Source organism: Acartia tonsa, chromosome 14 (genome assembly GCF_053477335.1).
Source record: "Acartia tonsa isolate MP-2025a chromosome 14, ASM5347733v1, whole genome shotgun sequence".
Lineage (NCBI taxonomy): Eukaryota > Metazoa > Arthropoda > Copepoda > Calanoida > Acartiidae > Acartia > Acartia tonsa.
In genome coordinates this window covers 20,110,017-20,135,026 of record NC_137273.1, presented here as the reverse complement: position 1 = coordinate 20,135,026, position 25,010 = coordinate 20,110,017, and the positions used below count along the sequence as shown (strand labels likewise).

Below are 25,010 nucleotides of genomic sequence, written 5' to 3'. Positions count from 1 at the left end.
TGCAAGAATTTCTAAGAATAAGGTAGAATTTCTTAGAATAAAGAAGAATTTGTTAGAATAAGGAGATTTTCTAAGAATAAGGTAGATTTTCTTAGAATAAGAAAGAATTTCTTAGAATAAGGTAGATTTTCTTAGAATAAGGAAGAATTTGGGAGAATTAGGTAGATTTTCTTAGAATAAGGAAGAATTTCTTAGACTAAGGTAGATTTTCTTAGAACAAGGAAGAATTTCTTAGAATAAGGTAGATTTTCTTAGAATAAGGAAGAATTTGTTAGAATAAGGAAGAATTTCTTAGAATAAGGTAGATTTTCTTAGAATAAGGTAGAATTACTTAGAATAAGGTAGATTTTTTTAGAACAAGGAAGAATTTCTTAGAATAAGGTAGATTTTCTTAGAATAAGGAAGAATTTGGGAGAATTAGGTAGATTTTCTTAGAATAAGGAAGAATTTCTTAGAATAAGGTAGATTTTCTTAGAACAAGTAAGAATTTCTTAGAATAAGGTAGAATTTGGGGGAATAAGGAATAATTAGGGAGAATAAGGTTGATTTTCTTAGAATAAGGAAGAATTTCTTAGAATAAGGTAGATTTTCTTATAACAAGGAAGAATTTCTTAGAATAAGAAAGAATTTGGGAGAATAAGGTAGATTTTCTTAGAATAAGGTAGAATTTCTTAGAATAAGGTAGATTTTCTTAGAATAAGGTAGAATTTCTTAGAACAAGGAAGAATTTGAGGGAATAAGGTAGATTTTCTTAGAATAAGGAAGAATATGGGGGAATAAGGTAGATTTTCTTGAAATAAGGAAGAATTTCTTAGAATAAGGTGAGTTATCTGAGAATAAGGGAGAATTTGTGTAATTAAGGTAGAATTTCTGAGAATAAGGAAGAATTTCTGAGAATAAGGTAAGTTATCTGAGAATAAGGGAGAATTTGTGTAATTAAGGAAGAATTTCTAAGAACTAGAAAGAATTTGTAAGATGGTTGACAGAGGTCACCTTCCTTTAGTGATAATTTGTAAGATAGTGGACAGAAATCACCTTCCTTACTGAGAATTATTATTATTATTTGATTCTTTATTTGTCTTAACTATATACATAGAAAGTTAACATATGAATTATAGGAGTTATTATAACAATATTAAATAAGGACTAATCCAAGATATTCTCTTATAAAAAGTGTAAGTTCATTGTGAAGCAGAAGTAAGCAATACAAAGAAGGAAATTTTGCCGTTTAACATAAAAAGTGTACATTTAAATTAGGTCAATACCAATTCAACATAATATCTTCTCAAAATATGTCCAATTTATACAAAAAAAAATAAAACTTCAGTAAGTTCCAGAAAGAAAAATAATCGTCATTGAGAAGTAAAATATAATATTCATGATAAAAATAATAGGTCAATAGGTACTAATCCTTAATATAAAAATGTGTATAATGGATACACAGCTAAACTTAAAATTGTTAAGGAGGGATAAATAAGTGTGGCCTGTTAAATGAAAACTGCAGAATGCTTTAATGGGCAGATCACCAAAAGCTCCACCTCAAGATTATTGTTAAGGTTGTATACTGACCCTCTATTGGATGAGGTAATTTTTCTTGAAGGTCTAAACGTCACCATATGAAAAACAGGCTTAAATTCATATGGTTAAAGTTAAGAATCACAAGAAATAATTATCCTCGGGATCATTCTTTTTTTTACTACACTTTATTTATCAATACCCACCTGTAGATTTTACAGGTGAGATGAAGTTGAGGTGAAATACTTAAGTGTGTCTAAAGATTTGGTGTGTTTGTTGTGTAAGTGTAGAGTATAGTATATATATATTACATACGAATTTAAGTAAACAAACACTTTTTAAAAATGCCCTCATTTGCAGGTAGTTTTCTTTCTATACTCGAAACATGACATTTATCCCGGGTCAAATTGAAATGTTGTTAATTTTTCATATCCTAATCTATAATTTTTGTTTTTAAACAAAAATTTTCTTTGAAAGGAAATAAATTCAAGTAGATTTGAATTTAATGGGAGCTTTTTTTTCAGTCTTGACTGAAAGATAAAAAATAACACAAGTGTAATTTCAATATTAACTACATTAATAATATTACTGGTGAGCGTTTTTGGGACTCCTACTAACAGCCAGCTTGAGTCGAAATTAAATTCCATATTCTGTAGAAATTCTGTGAAGTAGTTTGTTGTAAAGTTTGTGGTGACGGGACAGTCCAGAAAAAAGTGTTGTGTTGTTTCTCTCGGTGCGGGTAGATTCCGGTCCAGCTTACAAAGTGTACATTCTGGAGATTCTAGCCTAAAATTTGAGATATTAGCGTTAAAATAGTTATAATTGTTTATGGATCTAAATGCGAATTCTCGGATATTTATTGGTAAGAAGGAAAAAGTCCATACTTTTTGCCATTTACGCTCTCTCTCTATATCAAATTCTCTTATTTTCGCCCAGTTATACCTATTTAAGTAAGACTTACACTTTTCTATCCTCTGATCATCATTTGATAAGAAGTAACGAAAATGTTTTGACTTTACTTTTGGCTTTAAAAAAAGTGAACTGATTTTAGTTTGGGGTTTTGAAAGTTTACACCTATATAAAGCAATATTGTGCTGAACAAATCCTCGAAGTCTCAAAAATTCCATGTAATTGAAGTTGACCTTTGATTTGATGTTAAAGTTTCTATAATCTAGACATATATTATCAATATTTAACAGGTCTCCAAAACAAATTGACTTAATATCATTTTCATAGCGTACCCATGTTGTTTCTGTAAAAATTGCCCTGCTTACAATTTGTTTTTCACTATTACAAAAGAAATTATTTTTAAAAATTCTCATATCTTTTATGTTATCATGGTTTAGCCAAAATGAATTTGAAAATATTATATATGATTCAATAATTCTAGATAAAATAGGATTAATATTCTTATCTAAATTTTCATTGAAATAAAATGGATCATTTGCTTGACATCTAGTATTTTTTATTTCTAAAGCCCAAGTATCTACTATAGATAAGGATTTTTTATACATTAAAATATCTAAAGAGCGTAAAAAATCTATTACTTTTGGTATTCCTAAACCTCCATTTTCAACACTTGAAAAGATTTTAGATTTTGCAATTGGTCTACTTTGACATAAGAAGGAAATAATGAGATTTTCAATTTGCAAAATTATATCTTCAGATGGAAAGACAACTGCCCCTACATAATTCAGTAAAGGTAACATGAATCCCTTTATAATTGCAATTTTTCCAGGTGTAGTAAGGTAGAAAAGTGCCCAAAAATTTCTAACTTTTGACATTTTAGCGACAATTTTGTTCCAATTATTTTGCATATTAGACAGTTTTGAATCAAAATGTAAACCTAAAATATCGAAATCATCAACCAATTCAACACCAATTAAATCCAATTCCAGAAAAAAATCATTTGATGGCTTCCTTCCTATAATACAAATTTTGGTTTTGTTTACATTAGTTCTTAAATTAGAGACTTGTGCAAAGTAGGTAAGAATTTGAAAAATAGTTTGTAAAGCAATGGCAGTTGGAGTAAATGCAACATTACAATCATCGGCAAATGCTGATTCAGGGTCTGGCTGTGTATCTGTGTCTGTCAATTTAAAAGGTATAGCTCTTGGTATTACAATTTCATTGTTAATTGATATAATAAGTAATAAAGGGGTTAGGGCAATTTTAAAAATGTTAGGACTTGGCCTATCACCTTGCATATAACCAACTTTCATGGGAAAGTTAGGTGTTATTCCAGTATCGGTCAGAATGTGGGCAAATCTATCATTCATGCATGTTAAAATCATATTTATCATATTTGGGCCAAAATTCATAAATTCCAATACATCTCTTAAATATCCATGTCCAATACAGTCAAAGGCTGAGTGAAAGTCAATTAAAGCAATTGCTAGAGACGAGTTGGAAGCTAAAGTTTTAGAAATTAGTTCATAAATTTGAATCAAATTTTCCTGAATAGTGTATTTAGAAGAATAGGCTTTTTGAGATCTGATATTTATTTTATCAATTACTTTTTTTAACCTATTGTCAATAACCCCAGAGAAAATTTTGTACACAGTAGACAAACAAAAAATTGTTCTCCAAGATTTAATTTTTGAAAGGTCAGAATTTTTTTTGGCTATAAGTCTAATTTTACCACATCTTAGCATGCCTCTTAACTGTTTTTTATTAATCATTTCTTTAAAGCCTCTCAGTAAAGGTAAGCTTAAAATGTCCCAAAACTTAACCAACATTCTATAAGGAATACCATCTGGTCCTACACTAGAATTTAAATTAGCTGAACAAAGTGACTCTTTTAATTCATTAATAGAAATGTCTGCCTCTAATTTTTCTCTATCTGTGTTATTTAATTTATGTTCTAATATTTTTGGGTGATTTACATTATTGCCCAAAAAATCAAAGAGAGAAGAATTGGAAATAAAGGCTGTGCCAAATTTATTTTTAAAGTGGTTTGTTAAAAACTCATTCCTTTCATTCTCACATGTAAAAGATTCACCTAAGTCATTCTTAATTTGTGAGATAGAGTCAGCTTTTTTTGAATTTTTTAGCAAACTACTAAATGTTTTTGAGGCCTTTTCTGCATTTAAAATGTGGAAATACCCAGAAGTCTCTAACCTACGATAATTTTCTTCATCTTCCATTTTACTCAGACTGTTTTCAATATCAATGATTTTATTAAGTACAGTTTTATCTGTGACATTTCCACACTTCAATGCGTTTAATGACTTTGACAAATCTTTTTGTATTTTTCTACTGCTCTTAAGAAAGTTTGATTGAAAGCTTATTATAGAATTTTTAACACAATTTAACAAAACTTCAAGGAAAGCATCATGACTAATATTTAAAGGCATTTCATACAAGTCATTTAAAGGAGGAAGTAAATCAAAGAGATAATTAATAGCCTTATCTTTTTGTTCAATCCAGAACAATATTAGCCTATCATTTTTAAATTCTGTCAAACTTAGGTCATTCTTTAATCTGAATGCTAAACTTATCTGAGAAATGATGTCTTGTAGATGTAGCTTGTTAGGAACATCACAGTGTTGTAGAACCAGCTCGTAAACATCGATTCGGACACACTCAGTAAGACCATCAATATCTAATAATGAAGAATTTATAGTACATTCACGTTTAGAAGTATTTTGATATGTGTTGAAAAAAACTTGCTTGTGGTCAAATATAGACGCTTTAAATGGCTCATACTTGCATGAGCTAAAAATTGTTGAAAGCTGTGGACTAATAAGAACCTGATCAATTCTACTTCTGTTTGTTTTAGTATTTGAAAAAGGAACATAACTAAATTCTAATTTAGTCGGATGAAGCAATCTAAATAAGTCCACACAAAAATTTTCTTCTATCCACAAAGAAAGTTCTTTACAATGTTCAAAATTTGGTAATGAATTTGTATTTATCAAGTCTAAGTGTTCGAGACCTTGTTCTGGTTGTATAGTTGTAGGTATTGCATTTAAATCCCCTGCAATTATGTAAAATGTATTTCCAATGCTCATTATTTTCTCCCTTAATTGTTTAAAGAAATTTTTGTTGTTATTTTGAATTGGCCCATAGCACGATATCAATGAAATTCTACATTCATTAATTTTTAAATCTAGAATCAAAATATTTTCATCAGTGGAACAAAAGCTTTTAATTATTTCATATTTTAGTGTTTGTTTGATTAAAATCGCTACACCCCTATCTGCCTTTGAACTATTGCAATAAGATATATAATTGCCAGCCATATTAAAACGTGCTTCTTTACTAAAAATACTTTCTTTATTATTTAATCTAATATCCTGAATGAACAGTATATCAGGTTTAGTTTTTAACATTGCGTTAATTTTAAGTTTAAACTTGTTTAATGATGCTTTACCTACATTGTAAGTGCTTATGTTGATTGAATTGCAATTAAGAGAACTAAAATTAATATCCTTAAGTAAAGAAACATCTTGTGTTGAATTAACATTTTGAATGTAAATCTTTTCAACGAAACTTAAACTATTCATTAAACATAAATTTATAAATCTTAATAAAAGATGAGCAAGTAACTAAATAAAAATTAACTGAATTTAATCTGTTGTAGATAAGACTAAACCTTGTATAATTGTTAGAAGATATTTCAAAATAGAGGTTTGAATACATATTAATTAGTAGAGGGGTAGAGAAAAAGAGGGGATAAATTGTTTGAAAAACATGAATCTTTATTTTATTAGAACTTCTGTTCAATCTAACTAGAACTATGCAAACCATAGCAAAAACAAAAACATTCAATTGAAATAACGGTATTTTTAAAGCTTGAAGTATTCAGAATAGCATGGCTGTTGCTTAAATTGTGAAACAAGTTTAGAATCTGCTGGTACTTTAACATTTTGGAGATGTATCCATGGTTTATTAGAATCTTTTTCACGATAGGAAATAAATAAAGATCTACCAGTTTCAGTATTGGGTCTAATAAGAATATGTTTGTCTGTCAGGTCAATTTTCTCATTCTTAAAGTTAGATAGTTGAACACGTATTTTTGTAATATCGTCAACAATTGATTTAGGCCAATGAAAAGGGGTTTTTAGACCACTTTTGCTTACTTCTTTAACTACCATTGCCCTATCTTCCTTACTTTTAGTCTTAACAATAAAAGGAATGGTGTTTTTACCATTGCGCAAAGTTGTTTGTTTAGCAAGTGGTATGATCTGTGCTCTAGCTATGATATCTTTCAATTCAGCAATTTCTTCCAAAGATTCCTTAGCCTTTTTAACAATTTCCCCGTGCTCTTTTAGGCTTGCCCCAAAGTCCAAATCAATAATCTTACATTGAGTGGCTGTTGCCTTTAAGTCTTCACAGCACTTTTTATAGGCAACCGAAGTTTCAACAGAGTTTACTAAATTCCCACATACTACGTTTTTGGTCAAGGTTGCCTTAGTAGAGTCAGCTGCTTTTTCTAGCCCCCCAACCTTTCTGGCTAGAAGCATAAGCAGTTCTGCTGTATCATTCAAAATAGGCGACAGTTTGCTGACTAAACTTTTAGCTGTTTCTTGGTCAGACCCCATATTATCTGCTTTTTTTTCTAAACTTTCCATGGTAGACGTGACGTTTTGCCAATTTATCATAGCCCTCTCAACAATGTCACTAGGAGGTTGAAAATCACTATCACTTCCCTCTCTAATCCTTTTTGAATTAGTCCTAGGCCTAAATGTTCCATTATTAACAATTTCAGCAAAGGTGTTCTGTGCCATGACTTATTGAAAAAAGAGACAAGGACAAATGCTAAAAATGAATATAAAGGGTAACTAGATAGTTTAATATATTATAATAATAAAAAAAACTTATCTAGAAAACTTGATGATATTGTTGGTTTGTTGAAACACTCAACTCACGCTGGTCACAACAGGTTTTCTGGCGGTCAAACTCTATCTCACACTTTGAAAGCAGGAGCTTATTAATGACGTCTTGACGACAAGAAGGGTTGAAACCAACTGACAAGAAGGGTTGAAACCAACTGAAATTTGTAAGAAAAAGGAAAGTAAATAGCCTTCCTATACCCAAGGAAGGGAATTTCTGTCCTTTTTAGGAATGACTTCATTTCCTTCATATGATCCAAAATTGCACTCTTTATGGAGAGATCCAGTAAAATGTAGTAAGGTTTTTTGTTTGTCTGTTTTGATTTTGCTAACAAGTGAACCGATTAAGTTCTTCATTTTAGATAAGCTTTACATAGGTCCCAGAATAGTTTTAGACTATTTAAATTTTGAATATAAGTTCGGAAATATTTAAGAGCTATTTTTCTACCCTCCTCCCCCCCCCCCCCTCCCAACTTCGAATATAAAGCAGTTAATGTATATAAATTAGCGAGGTTGTATTGTATATACAATAAACATACATGTACGTCAATACTTTGCAAATTTTGAACCCTTAAACATAGTTGTCAATATTGTATTAACAAATTAGAACAGTGATAGACATTGGAGCTAAAATTCATTTTTTTGGCTATAAAACTAAAGCAACTTTTTGTATCTCATCTAGTTTTTAAGATTTTGGCGAAGATGTGAGGGGAGAAAGTCGCTCAAAAATCAGCGTGTGACGTCATAAAAATGAGGGATTATCCATTTATTTTTTAGGGGTTTTCTTTCCCACTTCTCCTCTCCTCATACCTTATTTTTATGACGTCAGAATTTTTTTTGAGCGACTTGCTTCCCTCAGACAGGGTTAGAAGACGTTTTCATACGCTATTGTAAAGTCAAGACTACACAAAATAAACAACAAGTCCATACTTAGTACAAAATTGAAAGTCTAAGGTATAAGTCTAAACACTTTTGTCTATTGAAAAAAATTTACTTGTTGTCATATGTAAAATTGATGTTTTTGCAAGATGAAATATTAAAAATCTTTCCAGACTTACATACAACAAATCTCAACAAAAGAGGAGGAATAGTTTTTAAAAATAACTCATAATATAATGCTCTAAAAAGTATATAATCCTATCCTAGTAAGAAAGATGCAATGAAAAATCAAGCATTGCATAGATAGTGAAAGCTGGATTTTTTAGAACAAGCTATGCGTGTCAGAAAGGGTAAAATAAATTTCAACTGTTTGATTGCAGTAGACAAAATTACCCTTTTTAACACAGACAGACGAGTGAACGGACATTTATGATTATATAATAGCTTCTCTCAAAAATCTGTTTATAACCTGAAGAAAAATATGCATTAAAAACTAGTTTGTCTAATGTAGCATCTCGCCGTCGGCAGGAAGAAAACGAGGGCGAAAAATATTTGAAAAAAGTAAGCAACATATTTTAATGATAGCGCAACTTTCCTACAAATATCTTATATTCTTTGATCCAAGTATATGAAGTTTCTCGATTTGCATAATAAGTAAAAAGTATCTATGTGAACCATATTGCACCTTACATTAAATATTGACAAAATTTTGGCATAAGGATTAGTTATATTGTACAGTGATATTGTTAAAAATATTTGGCTTGATATTGCTGCGTTTCTTATATACAACATCTTCCTTGTAATTATATTCTATGAAAAATAGATGTCAGGCAGACAATTCTACACTTACATGGAGGGAAAGGGACATTGAAATCTAAACTATACTGGCAATTAAACTTTTATTAGCATGATTTTTCATTCGTTGGTTTAAAGTGAAAAATATAGCAATCGAACGATAACATATTTGAAAGGAGTTTTAGAAATAAGATAATGTGTAATAAAGTAATGCACCCCAATTAAGACGAACAAAATTAAAGTTTGGACACTTACATATTATTCTTTAAAGCTTTAATACAATTACCAGCAGTTTTAATCCAGCAATTGATATAATGTAATTAAAAAATATTAGGGTACCCTAATTATTCATAGTATACTGTCCCACCCATAGACGTCCAAGGGGGGGGGGGGGTAAAGTGGCGATTACCCCACCCAAACGAATTTGGAAAATTTTTTATTTCCCCCCCCCCCCTAAAAAAATTTTACCCCCCCCCCCAAAAAAATAAAAAGCTTGGACGCCCCTGGTCCCACCCCCACCTGGCCTGGGGGGCTGACATAATATAAACAAGGATGACAAAATCCATAAAATCGAAGCACTGACGCGGTAGGACAAACGGACATTAACACTTGTATAGTGTCTGAACTGAATAATCAGAATATAAAAGTATCGAAAGAGTCGAAGCAAAATTGTAAGTAAATTTGTTAAAAAACTGCTTGATACAGGATAATGTTTATAGACATACTTACATTTTTAGGACTTGATTATAGAGTTGCTTCGCTTATACTATTGTTCTTTGTTGTCCCAGGAATCAATATACCAAAAATCAGATCAAACGAATAATTAGATCACATATAAATTTGTTGTTAAAAAGTAGAAAAATCAACATGTTTAAAATGGATGTACGGACATGCTGGTATTGATTATAGAGTTGCTACGCTTTCTAAATCGTACCTAACTACAACAGGAATAATCATGCAAAGTTTGAAATCGATAGGACAATTCTAACCTGCCTAAATTAACGAATAAAAGCTATCTATCTCGGACGGACTGAAGTACGGACGGACGTACGGACGGACGGACCGACCCTAATTATAGAAAAGTTTCGCTTTTAAAAATGTTAATTTTTCAGGCGTTTACATTTATATTACTACTAAAATACATATGTTATTATAATAAAATAATTCATGTTGATAATATAAATCTCTTTGTTATGCAGTTATGATGTCAAAGATGGATGGCAAAAAATATTTTATAATGCAAAAAATATCAAATATTTATAAACTCTTATGTAAATATGTATTTAATAAATTTTGTTCTCAGTAACCCATACTATTTTCTTTTAAGTAGCGCTGCTGCCCCATAATAGAGTATGTCTTTCCGTCAATCTGTCTGAGTCTGAAAAATTGTATCTACTGCAGTATTGCAACTTACGAAATAGTATGGAAAATGCCATACACAGAAACAGGTGTCATGTCATAATGTTTTTAATCGTGGAGCTTTAGCAACGCCTACTAATCATAAAAAAAACTTTCAATTTTCTGTCAGACTTCTTAGAAAGGGAGGGGGCGCAATGACATCTGAACCTAAAATGGTCTTAGGCGTATGTACCAAGTTTCAAGAATCTAGCTCAATATTTAGACCATTTTGTTCACTGTCTAAGTTCAGATGTAATTGCGCCCCCATTCCTTAATGCTATTTTAATAAATCAAGATGAATCAGTTGCTAAAGATTCATATTTAACATGTTTTAACATATATCTCTCTTTTCAGATCAACAACTTGGAGATGGAAAAAGTCCCCTGGGAGCCCCCATTGTCCTGCAAAGGAAGGGAACTTGTTTTGGAGCCAGTATGCCCATGATTACTGAACTGGTTAATGATAGTAATGTACAGGTACCTATCTATTCTTATTTATTCTATGTGGAATATATATATATATATATATATATATATATATATATATATATATATATATATATATTACCCCGTCCCGGATTTGAAAAATTTTGTCAAAATTTTTGCCCCCAGCCAAAATATGGTTGATTTATGCATAAAAATGACCCATGCAAAATATTTTTTCTGTAATGCAAAAATTGCGACGGTACAAGCACTGCAAAGTTTTTAAAATCTGAAAAAAACCTGTTTTTATGGCTTTTTTGGGGCTTTTGTACCATCCCAATTTTAAAGATTTTTACAAAATTTCAATTCAAGTGTGTTGATATATACCTGAAATTTACCAAAAAAAATGGGGGCAGTCTCAATTTTAACATATGAAGGTGTAGCAAGTAATCTTCCACATACAAAATTGTCAAATTGCATACATATATAACAGGATGGGCCGGATACTTTTTTGGATGGATATTGGATATTTGGCTGATTTATAATGCCAGATATCCAGCATCTGGCCAGATATCTAGCAAATATCCGGTAATTTGGCGGGATATCTGGTTATTCGGCCAGATATTTGGTAATTTGCCGTATACCAAATATCTTGCATTATAAATCATCCGGATATGCGGTATCCGGCCAAAAAAGTATCCGGCCTACCTCTATTATATAAGTATGAAATTAGTTTGATTCACAAAACTATCCTTCTGTAGATTAAACTTAGCGGTTGAAACGTTTATACACTTAACTTAATAAACCAACCAATCAAAACTCAATAAAATTCTCAAAAGTTGTTAACCTTATGAATTAGAAAAACAATTATAAAACTTTGGGGACAAGTGAAATAAACAGTCCAATTTCCCCTCCCTCTCTGAATTATACCAGAGTGTACCAAAAGTCTAATAATAACTAGGGAGGCAGAGCACAATGGGCTGTTAATTACACTAGTCCCCGAAGTTTTAAAAACTTTTTCATTTGTTTGCTCAACTAAATTTTTAGATTGTTTGAAATTTTAATTGGTTTAATAAGACGTTCCAACCACCTATTGTAATTAACAGAAAGGGTAAGTTTGTGTATAATCATGGATACCCCGTCCATTTATCAGCCATTGTCTTCTCTATCTAGATCCCTGAACCCAAAGTCTAATAGTAACTAGAACACTTTCATTTTTATTACATAACAAGAAATAACATGTTACTCAAGGATGTTACTCAGGGATAAGACTATGGCCAATGAATTGATGTACATCCCCATTAATAATACACAAAATTAACCCTTCTGTAGATTAAAATTAGTGGTAGAAACGATTGAACACTCAAATTAATAAACCAATTTATCAAAATTTATTAAAAGTCCCCAAAGTTATTAAGTCAACGAATAAGAAAAGGTTATTTTCAAACTTTTGTGACTAGTGTATTAAACGGCCTATTTTGTCCCATCTATTTCTGATGAAAAGCAAATCTTTTCTATAAAATGAGTCTGAACGAACTTCGTAAAGTTTAGCTCTTTTACTTAATCTAAACAAGTTGAAATTTTTTGATTGAAAACTTTGGTTGATGATTCCTGTAACAAAAAGGGTTCAGAAAGTGTAGCAACTTGCAATCGGTACTTCTGCTTTATAGCATTAGTTTTTGATATATAGAAGACGTAAGTTTAATGAAAATTATTGCCAGTTTCCCAAGTGCCAAGTCGAGCACATACCCCCCCCCCCCCATCTCCCGACCTTGAAAAAAGGAAGAGATACTTTCTAGTTTGTTTCTTAATTATATAAGGTCAGGTTAGGATAGTTTATATTGGGTACCAGGAACTCTTGCAAGTTAATATAAGGAGGAAGGGGTTGTCAGTGATCAAAAAACACTTTGAGGGAAAGCACCGAACATCTTTTATAAGCTAAGACATCTTTTTCCATTAAGTCAATACAAAATTAACAGAGATAAACAATGAATAATGACACATAAAAAGATAATGTTAAAAATTATCTAATTTTCACAAGAAGAGCTTCTCCATAGTACTTTCTAGCGGTAACGCTCCTAAAGGACTCTTGGGCACCTGAGAGAAGGGTCAATCCTCTAATTTTATTTAAGTGGTAATAACTGAAACATTCCCTGGATCTATTAGAAACTTTACTGTAAAGAAGAAACAATTGCATACATATATAATAGGGTTGGGCTGATACTTTTTTGGCTGGATACCGGATATCCGGTTGATTTCTAATGACAGATAATCGTTATATGGCAAATCACTAGATATCTGGCCGAATAAAAGACCATCGGCCGAATAACCAGATATCTGGCCGAATAACCGGATATCCGGCCAAATATCCGGATATTTGGCCAAATAACCGGATATCCGATCGAATAATTGGATATCCGGCCAAATAACATATATTTGCCGAATATCTGGCATTATAAATCAGCCAGATATCCAGTATCCGTCCAAAAAAGTATCCGGCCCAATCCTATTATATATGTATGCAATTTGACAATTTTGTATTTGGAAGATTACTTGCTACACCTTCATATGTTATAATTGAGACTGCTCCATTTTTTTAGGTAAATTTCAGGTATATATCAACACACTTGAATTGAAATTTTGTAAAAATCTTTAAAATTGGGATGGTACAAAAGCCCCAAAAAAGCCATAAAAACAGGTTTTTTTTTGCAGATTTTAAAAACTTTGCAGTGCTTGTACCGTCGCAATTTTTGCATTACAGAAAAAATATTTTGCATGGGTCATTTTTATGCATAAATTAACCATATTTTGGCTGGGGGCAAAAATTTTAACAAAATTTTTCAAATCCGGGACGGGGTAATATATATCTATGATTACAGAACTGGATAATGATATTAATGTACAGGTAGAGTCTATCTATCTATCTATCTATCTGGCTTTATTTGTAAGGATTTATCTTTCTATGTATCTACCCAATCTTTATCTCTATCTATCTACCTAACTTTCTAGTCTGTCTATCTATTAATCTAACTATCAAATAGTCTACCTAACTAACTATCTCTATAATAATGAATATAATCATCTACCCACATAACAATCAATCTACTTTAATCTTAATTATGATGACATGTTTGTTTAGTTTATTGATCCTGATGACGATGATGATGACCCAGGAAAATTACAATTCATTTTTAACTTTAAGACAAAAACAGAATAATTACCCTAGATGGTCAATCAGTAGCAGTAATCACTCTATTTGTTTAAAAGAAAGTGATGATTTTAGTCACATATGATTTAATCTAATAAAAAGATAATATAATTTTCCTAAGCAAACCTTTATCCCAAGAAATTTACACTATATTCCTTTCGGTCCAATTAAAAGATTAAGCATCTATCTAGACTTTCTATATTTATTAAGACAAGTACCTTCAATAAAAATGAATGTCAAATGCTAATTGAAAGTCAAGCTGTGCTTATTTTATCCAATGAAACAGATTTGACTAAAACATTTATTTTTGGTCTTTACTTTTTTAAATTTATAATTTCCTTAAATGCACTTTAGGGGTAATTTTCTTTAAAAACATATCTACTTCTTTTTTTAAAGTTTGTTTATTAGTATTTAACAAGGAAATAGGAAGGGGGGAACTTTGGATCATAAATTATACCGGTGGCTAAAGCTTTATAAACGCAATATCTAATTCGTTGGCTAAATTTTTGGGTACTTTTCTTTAAATTTATATTTTTTGGAAACAAACCTTCAATGTTCCAACTTTTACTTTAAAAGGGGTAATTTTGTTTGACATAAGGTCCCTTTTAAACCTTACGTACACTCCAGGTCTCTTTTGTCTCTACTAAATAAATATAAAATGAAATATTATTTGGCAGATACTGAGCTGTACCTAACCCAACCGTTCGCGTGTGGAACTGTCTTTGCTGTCAGTGTGCTTGATTCTCTCATGTCTACGGTAAATTTATAAGACTCTCTGAACCATTGAATATTGATTTCGGTAACCATATGCGATACAACTTTAAAAGTTAGTGCGTTCATTTAAATCATTAAAACACCTAATTACTAATTGCCTTTTTCTTACATTTTTAAATAGCCATTACTAGAAAGATTAAGCATAATTCTATAAGTGCATCTTAAATATACTTGTCACGTACCTGGATTTTAATCAATTTTAAGTCATTTTAACACAATCCCTAAAAAATTTTTTATTTTTTCAGACGTACTTCAACCCGAACGCCCTGACCCTGATTCGATCATTGATTACTGGCGGCGCCACTCATGAACTTGAACAAATACTGGCCGAGGGGGCGGGGCTTAGGGGAGGATACTCCACTCCTAAAACATTAAATAATAGGTAGGAAGAAATAGATATGTAACTAGATAGATTGCTAAAAAAAAAGTAGTATATAGTTTAAATTAGGTTTGTTTTTATTAGTTGTATGGTATTGTACCTCCTAAGCATTATTTTGTCACCTACCCACCTATTTGGATAAGAATTTGATTTTGAATGTTTAACATGGTACCTGGTCCCCAAAGTTTAGTTAACAAAGCCATCCATTTAAAGCTTTATGGACTTGATCGGAAGGTAAATTTTAAAAAAATAATTTTGATCCATCAATTTTATTTATCATAATGGGGGTGTACTGTACATCAATTTATCGTCCATTGTCTTATCCCTTAAGATAACTGTATTTTAGCTTCGGTCGGTTGAATAAAGGGTAATAGAAGGATTACACCAGATATTATATGTTACACACTCAAACTTACATAATTAAAAATGTGTCAGCTGAGTAGCTACAGGAATAAAAGGTTAAATATTCAATTTCTTCGTAAATAAATATAGCAAAGAGTTTCAGTTTGTATATAGGCATATTAAAGGAATACAAATGTTTTTAATAATACAATTTATAAATCTACGAATGTAAAAAATGCTTATTGCTTTCTCGTCATTTGTAAGCTCCCAACGACAGTTATTTTTTTTACGTTTCTAATTTCTCAATCACAATTTTGAATTACAGCTTATCATTCATTAAATTTTAAAAATATAAATATCGCGAAAAATATTGTATAGGTTTACCTAACCTCTAAGCAAAGTTATAACAACATCATAGTTTTATTTATAGATTGACTAGCCAGTAGCCATACCATTATTCCTGAGTAAGGTTAATGACGAAAGTGTCAGTCAAAATTTCAGGGCTTAAAGAACTAGTAAAATAGTTATTTTCTCAGATTTTTTCTCAGAAACTTTAACAATTAAGAAAACTAAAAGCATGAAATAAGATTTTTTTATTGTATTTTTGATGCTTAATTTGGGTCAGGTTAGGTTAAAAATGGTAAATAGATACCGGAGGAATAGGTCAACGCAGTGTTAAACTACCCTATAGGGGCTAGAAATGTTTTTTCATGTTTGAGTAACTCTATCAAAAAAATGTTTAGGGATCGATGCAGAATCGGCCAAGTGCCAATTTTCGACGGACCCATGGCTAAATTTGGAGAAAGTGGTACCTATGGAGATTTATTTGTGGCTGCCCTACAGAATTTTGGTGTCCTTTGTATTGGTCTTTACAGGTATACAATACATATTTATACTATTTAAGGCTAGGTAGAATTGCAGAATTACTATATTTTAAAGATTATTTTCCATTAAAGTGACCAGCAACCACAAAAACCCAACTGAAGTATTTTTTTAAATAAGGGGGTCAAATGTTAGTGTTTTATCTTGGTTTAATTTGGGTAATAATGGGTACTGGGTAGAAGATACAAGCATCGAAAACTTTTATTTTTATTTTTTATCAAAAAGGGGAGATAGATTGGGTTTTCTTGGTTAGGCACTTTGAGGGGATGTACCAAGTAATCTTGAAGCTAGGTATTAAATAGATCAACAATTTTAAGATGCCTTAGTGAACGAAAGCTTTTCTTTAAAAAAATGTTGAAAAACAAACTTAAATTTTACAGATTCCGCGACACTTCACAGTCAATGAACGCGAGTGCCAAACGGTATGTCATCACAAACCCGCCAGGAACATTTAAACTAGTTCCTACGGACCAAGTAAGTTCAATTTATATTCCCTTTCATATACTAAAGTAAAAGTATGTCTATCTGTCATGCTTTTAGAAAAGTAAAATTTTTGTTGTTTTGTGAGTAGAAAAGAATAAGAACTTTTCCTTACAATTTCAAGTAATTTCAATGGCTAATAAAAAGTTCATTGAAAAGTTTTGTCCAGCAGTTTGAAATGATAAATTAAGTAAGACTGAAACATACAAACATAAATAGAACATGTCTATATTTGAAAAATTTGAACTATAATGTACAGTGTGTTTTTTTATGAGAACTTTTTTGAAAGCAATTTTATACCACTTATAGTTATCAGAATTTAATGATTAATGCCTCATTTTCTTGGTTTTTATAACCATTTATAGAACATCAAAAAAATATTTCAGTTTTTATTAAAAAAGTAGAGTAAAATAAAAAATTCAAAACCTAGGTGTCAACATTTAAAAATGGTTTTAGCGCATTTTTCTCCTGCTCAAATCTTCTACCCTTTGCAAGAATGGCTGCAAAACGCTATAAAGTTGAGATACAGAGTTTAAAATTGATACAGATACTTTTGGGGACATGTACTAGAACATATTAAAGTTTGAAGGCCATATCTCAACCAGGGAGGGAGTACTGGCCCCCCAAAGTGGACTACTGAAAATCCAATTTTTTTCTTGCAAAGGGTAGAAGATTTGAGCTTAAGAAAAATGCGCTAAAACCTTTTTTAGATGTTGACACCTAAGTTTTGAATTTTTGATTTAACTGTACTTTTAAAATAAAAACTGAAATATTTTTTTGATGTTCTAAAAATGGTTATAAAAAACGAAGAAAATAAGCCGTTAATCATTAAATTCTGAGAACTATAAGTGGGGTAAAATTGCTTTCAAAAAAGTTCTCATAAAAAAACACAGTGTATAACTATAATTTAAATTCAATTGAACAATAATATCTTTTTAAAAATATTGCCGACTTTGTATGTGTACTTTCTTGTTTTTTTATTTAAATATTAGACTCATTTTATGTAAAGTAGTAAAGTAAAACGTTTTAAAACTTTAGCTTCTACACTTTCTAGATTTTAAAAGTTTTAATATGCGGGTGTCTAAAACAGTTTATTAATAATTATTCAAATTTTAGGAATTTTAAAAATGTTTCTTTTATTTAGGTTAAATACATTGTAATATAATATGAAAAATTATCTGTAAAATCAAATTATGCATTTAGTTCAGAAGCTATTTTAATTTATTACAAGATTTTCTTTTTATCAGCCTTTTTAAAGACTTCCTTCCTCCCAACCTCTAGTCATTTCATTTCAGGATCTAGGATTTTATATTTTTAAACAATCATCATTTCAAAAAAAATTTGAATGTTGGAGACCTCAGTTAAAACTGTTTGGATAAAATGCTTATTTATACATATTACATAAATATCTTCAATTTGTTAAACATAATAATAAACATTATGTAATGCTTTGTTCAGCCAAATAAAATATTTAGCAGCAAACACAATATGCCAAAAAATTATGAATTTAAAAAAATATCAAAGAATTTTTGTGTTATGTCATAAATCCAAACTTTAAAGCTTTAGATTTTAAACTGCAAATATTTTGGATTGTGAAAAAATGTGAATTTAATTTTTGTATGAATATTAAAATGTGATTTAAGGTATTTATTCTGAAACCTTTTGAGAAGAGAAAGAATGAATTTGGTCGAATGGAGAGAACTATGTAGAAGTAAATTCAATACCGACCCTCCCCCCTTAACATTATTCAGTTTATTAATCATCATTTCTGTTAATACGCTTGCATACCCAATTATTATTATTTTTTAGTTTATTTTTTTATTATTTCATTTATTATAACCCAAACGTTGTATTTTATGTTTATTATGAATTCAGTTAAAACTAAACCAAAAAGAAAGTTTACAATAATAATGCATATCAAATAATTTAATTTTATATAACTATAGGTATGTTATTAAAAGTAAGTGGTTAAATTGTTATTTCTTGCATCGTATTATAAACAGCTTTACGCGGATATAAAATGAAGAATTAAAAGATTAAAACCAGTGTTTTTAGACCCGAGATACTAATGGCATATGCTAGACATATTTTTTCTGTATGGCTGAGAATCGGTCTAATCCACCGAATAATCCGTTTCGAAACGATATGGGAAATAATATTCTGTATTAAAGAGTCTACTAAGAATATCAATGTACTGCAAATGATAAAATGCTGCCAGAGTTATTTGTGACCTTAAAAGAACTCTACATTTTCAAATTTATTTAGAAGATTTTTAAGGTTCTTAATGACATTGTAGAAAATAAAGATAACAACATCCATAAGTAGCAAAGCGCAAAAACCATTGATGGAAATAAGGTTAAATTGATTTAAAGGGCAATGTTCAGATATCTTAAATCAGAAAAAATTGATCAGAAAAAATCATGAAACTTTTCATGCGTTTTGTATTTGTATAATATACTGGATGCTCATTGGTATAGTGAATTGTCATAAACAAATTTCAGCTGTATCTAAAATAGCAGCAAAGAAATCACATTTCAAGTCCCAAAAAAAAGTTACAACCTAAAAAACAGACTGACGGACAGACAAAAAAAAAACTGAATTAAATTCTTAATAAGGTAGCTTTACATCAAAATTCGTAATTTAAAAATAGTATCCTATTTAATAAAAAAAAGTTCGAATTGGAAATCTGTTCATACTTTAAATAACTGCTTTTAATTTTATCTGTTTAAATAACTGCTAAGTACTCTTGTGAAACAAAGGAGTTTCCTTTTCAACTTTATAAAAGAATAATCATTTACTGACCAACCATAAATCTTGTTGCCCTGCTAAAAATGCATTCCCCTTTCATTCCTTACACAGTTTTCCTCATACTTTGTCATTATTTTAAATATGGTCATCACTGAAAATAAGAGAACTATAAGTTGTACTGTATTTTGAACTAGCGGCTTCGCCCCTGGCCTCTAGGGGCTTTGCGTCAAGAGGTAATTTTTGAAAAAATAAGTACTTCTGGTACTGCAACAAATAGTTTCTTCTTTAAGAAAAAAAGTTTTTTTTCATTTTTGGGGGGTTGGGGGTGACCCACCCATAAGAAAACAGCCTAAAACCACCACAGGACCAGTAGGTATATTCCCTGAAGAGTAGAATCCGATCGGTTCAGTGGTTACCGAGATCTTAAGGGACAGACGGACGGACAGGCGGGCGGGCAGACAGACGGACGGACAGACATCAAGCTACTTTGTATTATAGATTACCTTATAAAAAAATTAGGTTAATCAAAAGATATATTTGAACTTGATATATAATTAGCCAAGGATTTTTAACTCAAAGAAAACATTTGTGCTCTTTTAAGGCTAATTGAAACAATTAATTGAAGAATGAAGTATTTGTAATTGTTCTTTTCATTAATTTTGGGCTAATTTTTGTTGCAAAAGTGCACAAAGTTAATTGAACTACATACATTAATGAAGCAGCTCTAAAACATCTTAACATTTCTTTATCAAAAATAATCAAAATATTAATGAAATTAATTTGTAAATCTTTATGCTGATTAAGTTTAATTAATCAAAACTCGACAAAAGTATTCTATAAAATTAATTGCTACAGTTTATGTTGAATAAAAAGATTGTCAAATGAATTTGTAATTTCACTTATCCAAAAGCTGAACAAAATAAACTTTTTTATTTTTTATTAATGATTGCTTTGGAATAGTTTAGGTAAGATAAGGTTTAGTAATGCCTCACAAGGATAGTAGTGTGAAGTGTCATAGCAACCACAATGGCTTGAAATACATTTTAGAACAAAAATAAGATTCTACTTAGTCTACTTTTCAGTTTAATATAATTTAACAAGGAATCATATTTGCACATTTTCTAAATAATTTTTTGCATTGTAAAAAGGCATTTGTTTAATTTTATTTTATTTTTATATACATCCAGGTTACTTGTCAATCTAATTCAGTTCACCCTGTTGTAGAAAAAAGTTATCCCTGCATCTTTCTAATATTTTATAAATATGCTTTGTTATTATTGTTTATTAATTTCATTTTTTTTTAGGTTTGTTCAAAATTGTACAACATTAGGTTTTAAGATGTTTTTGCCTTCATCAAGCTACTTAATTCTATTGTCATATACTATTTATTTCTTAATTTTATGCAACTTTTATTGAAGAGTAGCTTAATGTTGTTAAAACAAAATTAAGATTGTATTATAGAACACTATTTTCCCTTCTGTACATTTTTATTTATTAATATCATTTTATTTTAATTTACTTGAATATTCACTTTAGCATGAAAGAAATCATTATTTATTATCTTTTTTGTTTACAAGTTTTAATTGTTTAATAAGATTATTCAAGCTGACAATATTATTATTGTAGGTATTTGTCATTATGCAGTTTGGAAGGAAAAAAGATTGGCCTCATGGTAAGTGAAAAAATTTATTTTGATTATAAAATCACCAAAATATGAAAAGCATAAAAAATAGACAAATTTACCTCAAAACCTTAATTGGGTTGCAATTATTTCAATATTAGAGTAAAACACTAGAGGCAGAAAAAGTTAAATAACTGTATCTCCCCATTGCAACCACCTTGTGCATCCTTTCTATTGGGTCATTAAAAACCAACCAATGTTGTCACTTATATTAACACAGCCAAGTAGCAGAAAATAATTAAGAAGAAGACGAAAGATGTCTTTGAAAAAGGAAGGGAGGTAGTTGTCTGTATATACATCTATACTAAAGATCTGTTATTCCAATATCTTAATCTTGGATGTATACCACATATTTTTTTCACCGTCGAAATTGAGATTGGCAAACTAATCGCAAACTAATTGAATAATAAAGGTTGTAGACTATACTGGTCCTGAAACCTTTTCTTATGCGTTGGCTTTAAAAAAAATTTGGATACTTTCATTTAATTCTGATTGACTGGTACAATCTATCAGTGTTTCTATGAATTTCAATCAAATAGACATTTAAAATTGTGTTTTTTTGAGGCAAAAAATAATTTATTGTCCTATACTTTTTATTCATTCATCCCAGATAACTGATAGGTTTGGTGATTTAAAATCTTAATTTTTGATAATAATATTTTTTTTCAGGGAAAGATATTCCAGATTACAGAGATGCCAAGGAAATTTAAAATTACATGTTTATTCAATAAAAGCAAACCATAAATTAAATCAAAATTAATGAATGGCTAAATATTATAGAAACTGTTAGGATAGCCTTTGAGTTAGGGTTTTCTAAGTCTTACATATTCCATTATATCTCTTTAAGGACAATAAAGGAAGCACTACACACCTAGCTATCCTAGGAAATTTTAAAGTATTTGGTCTAATATTAAAAGAACCAATCTTTATTTCTAATACTGATTAATATTGTACCATTTGAAAAATCTTAAGATTTTTGTAGGTATAGTTTACTAGGACCCGATTAAAAACTTTGTTCCATATTTTTTTATGATATACATTGTAATATACCCTTTACCAATGATCATTCCAAAATTTGTTAAAACCCTTTGTCATTAATTCATAAGTGGAGCAGCAAGAACAAATTTAAATTTTGTATGACAATAAACTGTAATAACCGTGTGTATTTGTGTTCTTATCACTGAGGGAGGGGACATTGGTCAAAATTTCCTTTTTGTACTTTAAAACTGTTTGTTGAAAAGTTTGGACACTACAACTTTGGAACCAACCAAATGAAATGTGAAAAAGGTACCATGGTATTGGAGCAAACAAATAAGGAAAACTTTTATTCCGATGTCCCCTCCCTCCCTGAACAGAAAAAGCCCAAAAAAATGAGTCTAGAGTTGTCAAGGTGTTTAAAAAGAGTAAAAGAAAAAAGTGTATGGAAGGGAGGGTTATGTGCTTTAGTAATAATTTGCGCAACTTTTACTTTGAAAAATAAAAAAAAGATACCTTTCTTGGAGGATAAGCTGGCACATCTATCTGTAAAATACTCAAATATCATTTGTAAACCCTTATTTCATTGATTTATTATTTTGTAAGAATTGTTAGTTTTAATGTCTGCTTTACCCTTAAAATATATTTTATACTGCTTTTTGTTTTTCTTCTCTAGCTTCTCTTATAAATTGATATAAAACAAGAATGACAACATCCATAAAAGCGAAGCACTGAAACGGTAGGACAAACGTACATTAACACTTGTATGGTGTCTGAACTGAATAATCAGAATATAAAAGTATCGAAAGAGTCGAAGCAAAATTGTAAGTAAATATGTTGAAAAACTGCTTGATACAGGATAATGTTTATGGACATACTTACATTTTTAGGACTTGATTATAGAGTAGCTTCGCTTTTACTATTGTTCTTTGTTGTCCCAGGAATGAATATACCAAAAATCAGATCAAACGGATGATTAGATCACATAAAAATTTGTCGTTAAAAAAGTAAAAAAATCAACATGTTTTAAATGGACGTACGGACATTCTGGTAATAATTATACAGTTGCTACGCTTTCTAATTCGTACTAACTACTACAGGAATCACCATGCAAAGTTTGAAATCGATAGGACAATTCTAACATACCTAAATTTACAAATAAAAGCTATCTATCTCGGACGGACGGACGGACGTACGGACCGACCCTAATTATAGAAAAGCTTCGCTTTTAAAAATACGTGGATATTGAAAGATATTCTCTCAAGATGTTTCTCAAAGCTGGCTAATATAACGATACCCCCATACTTTTCCCTTTCCTTTACTCAATTCCAATTCCTTTGTCAATTAACGACAACAACTCCATTGTCACAGCATTCATTGCATTATATAGCTTAAAAAAGCTCCAATTGTGTAAAAGAAATTCTGTCGATTTAAATTTGAAATGATCAACGTTAAATCTGATAAATGAGAGATTATAAAATAAAAACTACCTAAAATTAAATTTCGGAGAAAACTATAGATTGTTTGATTAAAATACAAATTTTAGATTTTGAATATATTTCAGACAAAACATTTTTTTCTAAATTTAGAAGGTAATTTAAAAAATGGTCAGAAAAAAAGAAATTCTTAATCACTAAAAATGCTGAACAAATTTATAATAATTATTAGAACCCTAATGAAGTATTATTGTCAATATACATTATACAAATTCAAGAGTCTCAAACCTTCCCATTTTAAAGGATAACTAGATTTGTTAGCAATATCTTTCAGTACTTACATAAAGTCTCACGGACAGACAAACATCCTGTTACTTTTGTATAAAGTTGGTAATTATTTAATAAAATCATTAAACACAAGGTATTGGCATAGTTTACTGCTGATTTCCTGTTAGTTTAGTGTAAAAGTAGACAGAATGCCTTTGCACATAAACAGGTGTAACTTGAAAACATTTACAATTACGAATTCCAGACAAAAGGCGTCCAATTACGGTAAAGAACTTATGATGGTAGGCAATGTGTTATTATTTGGATTATTATTTTATTCCTGAGGGTATGGCGTACAAACCCTCATAAAAAGTTTGGCACTCTCAATTGGCCGGAAAAAAAGAACATAATAGTTTTAGTAAATAAAATTTTATCTTTATAAGTACACTTTTCCCACATAGAAGTTTTTAAACTTGTCTGTATGGTTTAAACAATTAGTACAGTAGAATACAGACCACATTTTTGACACGTTTTAATTTTAATTTAATCTAAGTATTTATCCTATCCATTTATCCATCTATCATTCGAACTATCTGTAAATGGTTTTCTATAAATGGTCTATATTTCTGATTAACAAGTTTATCTATTTTATTGACTCTGTATCCATCTAATAATATATCTATCTTTTAAACTGTTTATCCATTTATCCATCATTCTATTTATTCGATCAAGCTAGATAACAATTTGTCTAGCCTAAAACTTGTTATGTATGCTATATTTCTTTATATATCTTATTTTTAATCTAGCTATCTATACTAACAATCCATATAGTCCACATAGAATAAAAAACAAAAGATTATTTGTAAAACATCATGTTTCATGCATTAACCCTTAACGGTCGGGGGGGGGGGCGTTGAACGCCCCCCCATCCGGTTTTTTCTATCTCATTTTCTGTGTGTGAAAGATAAAGAGCCCAAACTGCGTGACTTTTT

The 25,010-nt window shown here is 30.1% G+C and overlaps 1 protein-coding gene across 4 annotated transcripts in view; it reads left to right on the top strand.

Moving 5' to 3' along the window:
• LOC145306086 (calcium-activated potassium channel slowpoke-like) overlaps positions 1 to 22,973 on the top strand; it is a 115,096-nt gene extending 92,123 nt beyond the window's left edge. For 3 of the 4 annotated variants that reach the window (XM_080148013.1, XM_080148011.1, XM_080148015.1), the window contains 8 exons: positions 10,779 to 10,900; positions 13,986 to 14,019; positions 14,732 to 14,811; positions 15,074 to 15,210; positions 16,293 to 16,424; positions 16,812 to 16,905; positions 21,286 to 21,331; positions 22,010 to 22,973. In XM_080148013.1, coding sequence (XP_080004139.1) covers positions 10,779 to 10,900; positions 13,986 to 14,019; positions 14,732 to 14,811; positions 15,074 to 15,210; positions 16,293 to 16,424; positions 16,812 to 16,905; positions 21,286 to 21,331; positions 22,010 to 22,050 — 686 coding nt within the window. In that variant the 3' untranslated portion in view covers positions 22,051 to 22,973. Of the gene's footprint in view, positions 1 to 10,778; positions 10,901 to 13,985; positions 14,020 to 14,731; positions 14,812 to 15,073; positions 15,211 to 16,292; positions 16,425 to 16,811; positions 16,906 to 18,554; positions 18,623 to 21,285; positions 21,332 to 22,009 lie in introns of all 4 variants that reach the window. The other variant, XM_080148014.1, reaches the window with a different exon arrangement.
• Positions 22,974 to 25,010: the final 2,037 nt, after the last annotated feature.